This window comes from Vicia villosa, linkage group LG2 (genome assembly GCF_029867415.1).
Source record: "Vicia villosa cultivar HV-30 ecotype Madison, WI linkage group LG2, Vvil1.0, whole genome shotgun sequence".
Classification (NCBI taxonomy): Eukaryota; Viridiplantae; Streptophyta; class Magnoliopsida; order Fabales; family Fabaceae; genus Vicia; species Vicia villosa.
Genome location: NC_081181.1, coordinates 146,522,755 through 146,534,556, shown reverse-complemented (window position 1 = coordinate 146,534,556; position 11,802 = coordinate 146,522,755). Strand labels below are relative to the sequence as shown.

Below are 11,802 nucleotides of genomic sequence, written 5' to 3'. Positions count from 1 at the left end.
AAATAGGTGTCATAAGTTGCTTTTCAATCAAACTACTCTCTATTAAACTTTAACACCGGTTTTTGAAAAAACACTAGTGCAAAAAGTTAAATGTAATTTTAAATTTTACACCCAATATACTAAAAACGGGTGTAATTGAGAAATGCGATGGCAATTTCGTAAATAAAGTGTCATTTTAAGCATTATCAGATGACAATATACACCTTATTTTTTAAAAACGGGTTTAAATTGAATTTATTATTATAATCAAATCTCAATTACTCCCATTAAACTAAAAAACGGGTGTAAATTTATATATTAAAAAAAGTTATTTAATTTTATTTTATAACTCAAAATATGTAATGTATATAACATATTAACAAATAACTTAAACATTATTAACAAATTAATGAGTAATTATTAATGAGTCTAAATGTATTAGATAAATAAAATAATTTAAACATATATATTAATGGCATAGTAACAAAACTCTAATTTCATAGTATTAAACAAAACTCTCATTCTAAACGTTTTTTAAAAACGGAATCGAAGAACAAAGCATCAGAATTTTCTAACAAATTTCTGAGTTGTTCTAAAAAAGAATCCAAACCTATAAAAATTATTTAAAAAAAACTAGCAGAAGATATAAAAGTAAATTTATATGTAGCAATTTTGAAACATTCGCTTCCACAGCTCACCAAAAGAATCCTCTGCACCTTCTCCATCTTCCATCTTCTTCCTCGCTCTCTCTCATTTTCTTCCATCCACGACCTATTTCCTATGCTTCCCACAGTCTGCACTGTGTCTTTAGGGCACACTTCCACTTCATCCTTTCCCTTCAAACCTTCTCACCCTTCTTCTTCATTCGCATTCCACATGGAGCAAACTCCTCTCTTATCTTTCAAGTTAAAGCAGTCTAACCAACCCTCTTTTTTTTAATACTTGTCACAAATTAATGCCCGAAATCGAACTTCATCGCGACGTCGTCGTTTTTTTTCTAGAAACTGAACTATGCCAGCGGCGATGCCGAATTGCTTCACGTTTCCGATGATCATTGAATCGTGTGCGAAGTCGAAGGATTTGTAGAAGGCGAAGAAGTTCATTGTTGTGCTTCAAAGTGTTGTTTTAAGTCGAGTTCATTTGTGGCTACTTCGTTGATTGATCTGTACTCGGCAAAGGGTTGTGTTGAAGATGCTTATAAAGTGTTTGGTGAAATGCGTGAGAGTAATGTTGTTGTGTGGACTGTTGTTATAAGTGCTTATATATCTTGTGGGGATGTGACTTTTGGGAGAAGAAATTGAAGGAAAATGAATCACAACGAAGCCTCGACAACAAAGCTTTGAGAAAGTAGTGTTGATGGTCAGAGTTACATACATGCATAGTTGGAAAAAATATCATTGCAACTCTGCCTCTAGCTGAAACACCAGGTGGTCAATGAAATGTCAACGATGTTGAACGACATCCAGGACCCTCCTGGAAACACCATAATTGACTGTAGCAGAAATGTTTGGTCAAAATAGAAGTACCTTAGGATCAGGTATATGAATTTCTCCACTTACACCCCTTTAATGTGTTTGTTGTTGCTAGCACCAGTAATGGAAGTATTGAGTTGTTGACTTAAATCGATGATTATTGCGGTATGTGGTGATGAAATGAATGAAGTATAATTTAAGTTCTTCTTGTTATGTTCCTCTTATGTTTACTGATGCAATATCGCTTCTGCCACTAATAATGGCAATATTGATAAATCCTATATAATGCAACAATTAGCAAGATGAGTTAAAGTAAATGAGTAAACTTTTTTAAATCATATTGATTTATTAAACAAATGTTGAGATATAAGTTTAAATTATTTTGTGTATCTTTGTTAGTATAAGCTCTTTTATTTACCATGGTTAGTGATACATTGTAAAAATTAATTTAATTGTCAGTTTCAGTTAGTTAGAAGCTCATCCTAGAGCTTAGTTTCATTGGATATAATTGACAAGTTTCAATGAGATTGAAGCTTAGTTTTGTTGATTATAACAGACAAGTTTCAATGAGTTAGAAGCTCATCATAATGCTTAGTTTCATTTGATATATAATTGACTAATTTCAATAAGCTAGAAAAAGTTTTAATGCACCTTTATTTTTGTTGTTGCAGTGGTATGCTTGCCCAAGATCCTACTAGAGGTGGTCAAACTGTGGATGATATTTATCAGGCTAGGCAAGTAGCTGTTGATGCTCCTACTGAAAGTTCTTCAAGGTCAAGAAGTTTTACTGGAACAGCCAGATTGCTTTCCGGAGAGGCATTGTCTTCTGCTCCTCAGCCAGCAGAATCAATTACACATGTCGTCACTTTTTGGAGGAATGTGTTTTCTATCAATGAAGGTCCTTTGCGGAGGTTAGAAGACCCACAAAATGCATCATCTCTTGAGGTATCTTAACTTTTTTTTTTATCAAATTTGTTATTAACTTTTTTATCCATATTTTGTAAATTTTAAGATTTGTTTTGGCGTCTTCAAAATTTATTGAAAACTATTGCTTGGTCTCATCATTTGCTACTTGTGGATGTTATTGTTGCCAACTTCTAATAGGATATTGTGTTAAGGTCTAATCCCAACAACTAGGCTGAATAGAGAAGTTAGAGAATAATTAATTTGAGCTTATTTTGCTGGTCTCAAATCAATTGGAACAATCTCCATCCAATCACCAATCTTTGGTTCCACAGGGATACGTGCCTAAAGATAGCTACACAGGCTTCCTGCAAAATTTTGAAACGGTACATAAGGTTTCAACCTTTGCTTTTGAAAAATAGCTTCATAGTTAATGGTGCAACAGAGTAAATAGCTTATAGTTGCTTGGATTGATTAAGAAGTCTAAACATATTTGAATTTACTTACTGATATATCTGTATGCACTTATCCAGTAGTTGGAAAATCGGTCACAATGCCGTCAACTTTGGCAGCCTTAATGTAAGTAGAAACCTCCATAGTAGGGTCTGACCAATAATCAAATGCCAGTGCCAAGTATTCGTCTTTGAGAGCACACTTTTTTCACTATAAATAACTTTATTTTATGCATAATAATTCTTTCTTGAACTTACAACTTGCTATTTTCTTTTTTCATTACTAGTTTTAATAATTAGATTTTGAAACTCCCAATACTGATGATGTTCATTATTCATGAATAATTCTAGTAACCTACTACTTAACCTTCATATATATAGTGTTTCTTAATGCACTACTTTTAGGTGATATTTGACTAACAAGATACTTGGAGAAAATTGTGGTTTTGTGTAATATTTTGTTTAAGTTTATGAATTTTCATGTCAGGTTTCTTATTTAACTATATGTTAAATGGAAAAGATCTACATAATTAAGTCATTGACATTATGAGCTATTGTTTCAGGTCAAAGATGATATTCCTGTGTGCTTAAAGATTGTGATTCATTCATCCTATATAAAAATTTCATTATGAACTACAAAAAGCAAACGGTTCAATATTTTCAACCTTTATCATTTTGTAGTTTATGTATATATTGTAACTTATATGGTATTGTTTACAATGGAGAATTGACTAGAATAGGGGATCTGATAATAAAGCTATCATTCCTCATTACTATCCTTATTTCTGTTTTATCTGCATTTGTATTTTCTGGTTTGTATCAGGATCAATGCTATTTCAACACCCAAAAGCTACTAAGTGTGTTTTACCTTGAAGCATTAATGGTAAATGATAGTTTGTTTGTTGTCTTTTATTTCAAATATTGTGTATGTGTTATGGGATTTAAACGTTGCACTGTGTTTTCTCCTATGGAAAAGTTCCTCTTAAGCTTAAAATAAAATTTCATATGAGACTGATTTGATCTGTCGGCCGTATCTGTTGGAGCATTTGCTTGCTGATTATGCAGTTATGATCAAGGTTTGACTCTGAAAATTTCATTCTTAAACATTGAATTATTCTTTCAGAAACACTAATTGCATCTTAAACCTTCTTGTAATCTGTTCTACAGGGTGTGCCTGTGCTTGGTTACCTCTTCTGGACTATTTTTGATAACTGGAAGTGGGCTGATGGATATGGTCCCAAGTTTCCCATCTCACAGTTGACGAGGAGGTTTATGTGTTGCTTTTCCTCAAACCCCCAAATCTGCGGCGAAACTACAGTTTCTGATTGATCTACATCTTCGTCCGTGAAATTGGTAGTTGATACACTTGATACACCATGAATCATTCCTCACAACCCAAACCAACTCCACCCTCTGATTCCATCACCTCGTCACAACCCAAACCGCCACCACCGTCTGATTCCACCGCCAATCCATCATTATTACTATCATCTTCTCAATCGGAACCGCCACTTCCTCCGCCACCTCCCGGATTGGCTTGGAAGATAATCAAATTGCTTGTCTCTGTGATTTCCGATAGTCTAGGGTTGATTTCTGGTGCAGTTGGTTTGGGATTATGGGCGGCTGGTGGTGTTCTTTCGTATTCGTTGGGCTTCATGGGCTTGGGATCGGGATCAGGATCAGGTTTGGGCTTGGCAACTTCGTCTTCATCAGCTTCTGCGTCGTTGGTTTCTGTGTCGGCGGCGACTACTGAAGCTATGGATTTTGTTTCGGCTTTTGAGAAGGACTATGGAATGGGGAGACCTAATTTTGTGAGTGAGGGTTTCATGGACGCGCTTCAGAGGTCGAGGAATTCGTTTAAGTTGTTGTTTGTTTACTTGCATTCTCCTGACCATCCTGATACGCCATTGTTTTGTCGGAGGACGCTTTGTTCGGATGGGTTTGTTGAGTTTGTGTATCAGAATTTTGTGTGCTGGGGTGGGAGTATTCGGGCTAGCGAAGGATTTAAGATGAGTAACAGTTTGAAGGCTTCGAGGTTTCCTTTTTGTGCTCTTGTTATGGCTGCAACTAATCAGAGGATTGCACTACTTCAACAGGTACTAGTTTTACATCATATTGATATGGTGTCTTGTTTTTTTTAGCTTCTTTTGCTGTTGATTCAACTGATCTCGTTTTGTTCAGTAAATTAATTGGTTTGTATGTTTGTATGTTTTTGTTTGATTTTAGTTTCGAGACCAAATGCTGAATGAGTGGTAAAGACACCAAAAGTTATATGGTGTCTGTGTTAGTTTTTCATTATACATGACAATTATGTCTACTATTAGCATGTTGAGAACTTTGGTACAGTTCATATAAAGTTTTTGCTCTTTTCTCATTTGATCTATTTGTATAGATATATAAATATAGTTGATATACTTAAATTGTTACCTTTGAGAATGAAAGGAATTTTCTTAAGTTTTTTTAGCTAGTAATTGACTTAGCTGCGTATTCAAATGTTTTTCTGATGTTATCTGTTTGCTGATGTTATCTTTAGTTCTCTCCCAAATCTGCTTATGAAAAAATAAGGTACTAAATGTTATCTTTAGTTCTCTCCCAAATGTTTTTTGTGCTTCGGTCATGTTTCATTGTGATTCAACCAGCTGCAGCTTCTCTGGTGATGGTGAAACTCATTCATCCCTGCAAGTCCTTATACATGCTAGCTGTTATAAACTTGTTGTGTTGCCTTGCCTCTTCCCATTAAGAAGTTTGACTAACATTGTGTTTTGTTTCTGTTTGAGATCATTTCTATAGAGAATATTCAACAAATAATCATTGTTATTAAGTGAATTATTTCAATTGGTACCGGTTTCTATCACTCAGCTTTAGATGTGGCATGGTTTGTATGCTGCAAATGGTTGAAAATCAAAAGGTTGAGGAGCAAAATCTACAAGATCAAATGCAAATGGTTGAAGTGGATAAGGACATAGAAATGTTGCCAAAACAAAAGCCAAAGAAGAAGAAGAAGAAGAAAACTTATATATGAAGAAAGTGTTATGACTTAGTTAAAATATAATTTTTATGTGTATGATTTTATAGTACTTGAAATATTATGACTGCACATGATTTTGTATACTTTTTGGTTAATATTAAAAATATTTTGACTTAGTTAAAATATGATTTTTATGTGTATGATTTTATAGTATTTGCAATATTATGACTGAAAATGAAATATAACTAAATAGGGTGTAAATAGATATAATTGTTCATTCATAAATGACGTATTTACACCCGATTTTTTACTAAAATAGGGGTAATTAAGAACATATTTACACCCGATTTTTATTAAAATAGTGTGTAATTAAAACATAATTAAGCCCAATTACACCCGATTTTTATTAAAATAGGGTGTAATTAAAACGTAATTAAGCCCAATTACACCCGATTTTTATTAAAACAGGGTGTAATTAAAACGTAATTAAGCCCATTTACACCGGATTTTTATTAAAACAGGGTGTAATTAAAACGTAATTACGCCAATTACACCCGATTTTTATTAAAATAGGGTGTAATTAAAAACGTAATTACGCCCAATTACACCCGATTTTTATTAAAACAGGGTGTAATTAAAAACGTAATTACGCCCAATTACACCCGATTTTTGTTAAAAATAACGGGTGTAAATTCGTTAGACATTTCTCACCCTGTAGATATACACCCGATTTTTATTAAAAATGATGGGTGTAAATTTAATAAAAAACGGGTGTAAATTAACATTTTTGTACTAGTGAAAGTAGGTACGATTTATAAATGTTTACACCTCTTTAAAAGAGAAAAAACGTGTCGAATGTTAGTTTTAACACCCATATGTAACATTTATAACACCAGTTTATTATCGGTGTTAAATCTACTTACCATACCTTTTTTAAAACCGGTGTCAAAAACATACTTACAATACCGGTAGCAACAACACCGGAAAAAATCAGGTATTAAATCTCTAAAAAATTGGTGTTGAATCCCTTATCTACACTAGTGAGGACTCTAAGATGCAGAAACTATTTTGGGTTAATGAGAAAAGAGTTGTATGAACGTTCTAAAACTTGTGATTAAGATAACTTGTTAGTGGTTTCCATATAAATTTAGTTACAGATATCTATCTTTTAGGAGTGAAAATTGAACAATTAGAAACTAGACAAAATTTAGCACGAGATAGACTTTGATTTGAATCTTTTTAGTTGTGGTAAAGTTAAGAAAACTGACATGCAAGCTCAACCACTATTTTGAAATTCAATATAATTATTCGACATAGTGTTAGTTATTCTCTTATAAATCACTCTACACAAGTCCTTTAATACTAAACTTTACATAATAAGAAAGTAGACAACATTTATTAGACTTTTCAAGTGTCCCATTTTATTAAGTAATATGCAATATATATTACTTCCTTCATTCCGAACTATAAAATATTTTGGGTATTTCACACGAATTAATATTGTATCAAAAATACATATTATTTATGACTTTACAATAATACCTTTCATTAGTTGCAAATGAAAGAGAAATTAAAAAGAGTTGAAAGAAGGAATAGTAATAAATATTAGAGGATATTTTAATAAAAAATTATTCATGTTGAATTGTAGTTTTAAAGTGACTTATAATTTGGGATAATTTTTTTTGCAAAGCGTCTTATAATTTGGGATAGAGGTTATAGTAACAAGTTGGACAAAATATTTTACCTTATTTATATACTAGTCCATATTGTTTTATTAAATCGATCCAATTGGAACCTTAAGTCCTAAAATAAAAAGAATAGTGTTAATATAAACATTCTAAGCTTTCCAAAAAATGTCCATTCACTTGAATGTGACTCCATTTGATGTTTTAACCAAATAGTCAAATTTTATATAAGACTAGTGGAAAATATGATTTTGGAACTATTTTAATAAGAATAAATTTTCTTATTCTTAAGTGAACGATTATATTTTTGTTAGTAATTGATTATTATGTTTATGTATCGGTGGTAGAGAAATTATACCTCGCCTAAGTTTGATAGCCTTTTTATAGGGATTTTGATTTATGTGATATAATTTATTATTTCTCTGAGTTGATCTGCATTTAATATTAACTAGATGATCATGCCTCTAAGACAGGTCACCTTAGAGTGTCTTTGAAGAATTGAATGATTGTGTGCCATGTCCATGTTCGATTAAGTTGCTATCGGTCAGATAAGTAGGTTTCTTGAGAACGACTTACCTCAGGAATGTCCTTTAAAGGGTAAAATTAATAAGATAATGTATTTATGTGTTTCTATTTGATTCATACAATTTGCATTAATATTATGGTTAATTAAATGTAATAGTGATTGTCCATGTATATGGAACCATGTGTACATGTGTTTTAAGATTCAAGTACATATCTAATGCTATAATGATTATATATATATATATATATATATATATATATATATATATATATATATATATATATATATATATATATATATATATATATATATATATATATATATGAAGCATATCAAGTGAGAACATTTTTAAATAAGAGATAAGAGGAAGAAATATCAATCATTGGATTCATCAAGAGAGAGAGAATGTTAATACATTAATGAGGCTATTAATTTCTCTCTCCTGATGAATCCAATGGTTGATATTTCTTCCTCTCATCTCTCATTTAAAAATGCTCTCACTTGATATGCTCCATATATATATATATATATATATATATATATATATATATATATATATATATATATATATATATATATATATATATATATATATATATGTATATATATATATATATATATATATATATATATATATATATATATATAATCAATAGTTATACTTCATATGTATATATATATATATATATATATATATATATATATATATATATATATATATATATATATATATATATATATAATCAATAGTTATACTTCATATGTGGCATATTAAGTTTTATCCCTCTTTGGGAGATCACTGAGATTGTAGCATCTCATTCCACTAAGATGATTATTTTTTAGGTGTAAGTTTTTCTTCCAATTCCACTAAAGTTGGATCACAATTGAGTCTAAATTTATGATTTATGATTCTATGTTATAATTTTTTTGAATATAATATTTTTATTGTATAGTACATTTGAATTGTAAAGTTATTAAAATAAATTTCATTTTTGAAAAATATCTCTCCAATAACAAAAATACTCTATTCTTTTTCTACTTGAAATTGGGTGTTACATTTTATGGACAACTACAATATTGACAACAACTTATGCATGTAGTGTCAAATTAGCTTAGAATAGTTTTATGTATGTAATATTTTGTTGGGTTTTATTGACGTTGTATTAGATGTTATTGACTTAATCCACAACTCTAAAAATAATAGTATAAAAGTTTCAAAATAATAACGTATAAGTCTCAAAATAATAGTAAATAAGTATTAAAATAGTAATACACATGTCTCAAAACAATATTATATAAGTCAATTAATCTAATGGTCTGTTCTAAGCTTAAACTATTTGAATATATTATTAAAATTATAATTTAATTAAAAAATATAATATTTAATATTGTTGAAGTGTAATTGCACATTCATAATGTGTTTCTTATTAATTTGTTTTGGACTCTGAATTGGGCTTTAGCGAGCTGTCTCAATATAGGTTTAGTTTATATTGCTTTTATTTTTTGTAATTTTGGAGAGAATAAAGTGTTGAATCATTCATGTAACCGTTTTCAATTAAGTAAAAGTTAGTTACAACTTTCTCTCTATTCTTCCATCTTCATTTTGTTCATCTTATTCTGTTGTGCACCAACCATTGGTATTTAGAGCTTCGGTTCAGATGTACGAGAAAAGAAACATGAGTGTACGTGAGATGTGTGATTATTTTGATTTCGGATTTATTCGATTCACAGGGAATTGAAGATCAAAATCATAGATGAATCACATTTCTTGATTTCGACAGATCGACAAACACGAGTGTTTGGTGAGATCTAAGTGATTTCTTGCACAATATTGAAGATGAACGGTGGAAACAGTGGTTTGAATACAAAACTTCCGATGTTTGATGGAAAGAATTGGAATTGGTGGATGACTCGGATGTGTGTACGTTGTTTGGCACTCAACATGTGCTTGATCTCATCCACGGTGATTACACGCCAGTTACTACAGATGTAACGGAAGTGCAAAGAAACGCATAATCAGAAACAAAGAAGAAGGATCAGAAAGCATTGTTCTACATCTATTAGTGTGTGGATGCGAATGTCTTTGAGAAGATCTCTGATTCAACGACGACGAAGGTTGCATGAGACACACTAGTACGGTGCTATGCTGGTGACGCATCAGTGAAAAAGGTGAAGCTTCAGAGTCTATGTAAGAAGTATGAGAATCTCAACATGAAGAACAATGAGAAGGTACCTGATTATATCTTCAAATTTATTCTGATCACCAATGAGATGAAAACTTATGGAGAGATTCTCTCAAAACAACTGATCATTGAAAAGGTACTAAGATCCCTTACTCCTCGGTTTGATTACATTGTTGTAGCTATTGAACTTTCTAAGGATATGAGTACCATGAGAATTGAAGAGTTGTAAAGCAGTAGAAGCACGAGAGTTGCATCTAAATAAGAGAACCTCTGAGAGAGAGAGAGAGAGAGAGAGAGAGAGAGAGAGAGAGAGGTAAAGTTGGTTGTGAAAGCGTCTTTTGGTAAGAAGAGTACAAAATCTTCTTAGTTAGAAGCCAAGAAGAGACGTGGTGGTTCTCAGAAGTTAGAAGCGTCAGACTCTGATGAGAAGAAACATTAGAAGGGGAGGGAGAAGTCTGACAAAAAGAAGATTTGATGCTACTGATGTAAGAATTTTGGCCATTATGCTTCTGAGTGTTGGTCAAATAAAGGAAAAAATTTAGAAGAAGCAAACATCGCCAGAGAGTTTGATGATGAACTTTTGATATTGATGGCTTCTGACTCCAATAATAGTGAATTGTTAGAATGGTGGTACATGGATATTGGCTGCTCCAATCACATAATTGGAAATAAACAATGGCTGATCGACTTTGACTACAGAAAGAGGATAAAGATTAGATGTGTTGATGATATGTTCCTTAATGCTAAAGAAATGGGAAGTGCCATAATCAAAGTGAAGAATGGTAAAATTGTCTTAATCAAAGACGTTTGGTATGTTCCTGAGATGAACACCATGGATGGATTGAAGCAAGCGTCCAGAGCTTGGAACTTGAAGATTGATTGGTTTTTCAAGAAGTATGGTTTCAAAAATGTGAGATAGAATATGGTGTTTATGTTCAACATACTTCTGGAAGAAATATGATTCTGGTGTATCTTTATTTTGATGACATATTGTTGACAAAAAGTTGTTCTAATGAGATAGTCAAGTTCAAGAAGGTGTTGATGCATGAATTTGAGATGACTTGCCTAGGAAAGTTGGTATATTTTCTAGGGATGGAGATTTTGTCTACTTGTCATGTTGTTTGGTTGTTGAATTTGTTGTTGGATCTGAAGATCAAGGTGAGTAAGCCTACGAAATTGATGATTGATAACAAATCTATTATAATCCTTGCTAAGAACCCAATGTTGTATGTGAGAAGCAAGCACATTGACAAAAAGTTCCATCTTCCTATTATAATCCTTGCTAAGAACCCAGTGTTGTATGGGAGAAGCAAGCACATTGACAAAAAGTTCCATTTTCTGAGGAATCAAATCAAGAATTGAGTGCTAGAAGTTGTGCACCGTAGCACCCAAAAGCAACTTGTAGATGTTCTGACGAAAATTGTGAAGACTGAGCATTTCATCAATTAAAGGGATAGAATTGGTGTTGTTGATTTTAGCTCCGAATGTGAATTAAAGGATGGTGTTGAAGTGTAATTGTACATTTAGAATGTATTTGCTATTAGTTTGTTTTGGGCCTTGAGTTGAACTTTAGTTAGTTGGCCCAATATGAATTTAGTATATATTGCTTTTGTGCTTTGTAATTTTGAGAGAGA

At 31.7% G+C, this 11,802-nt stretch overlaps 1 protein-coding gene across 1 annotated transcript; it reads left to right on the top strand.

Annotated features, from left to right (window-relative positions):
* The first annotated feature begins 4,182 nt into the window (after positions 1 to 4,182).
* Positions 4,183 to 5,062, top strand: LOC131650250 (plant UBX domain-containing protein 10-like). Its single transcript, XM_058919971.1, has 2 exons — positions 4,183 to 4,902; positions 5,033 to 5,062. The coding sequence occupies exons 1-2, from the start codon at positions 4,183 to 4,185 to the stop codon at positions 5,060 to 5,062; spliced, it is 750 nt and encodes a 249-aa protein (XP_058775954.1).
* The last annotated feature ends 6,740 nt before the right edge of the window (positions 5,063 to 11,802 follow it).

Bases quoted from the DNA above. Each gene is read 5' to 3' on its own strand.
- LOC131650250 (XM_058919971.1), top strand. From the start codon at position 4,183: ATGAATCATTCCTCACAACCCAAACCAACTCCACCCTCTGATTCCATC. The intron at 4,903-5,032 runs GTACTAGTTTTA...GTTTGATTTTAG, and splicing joins GGATTGCACTACTTCAACAG to TTTCGAGACCAAATGCTGAA.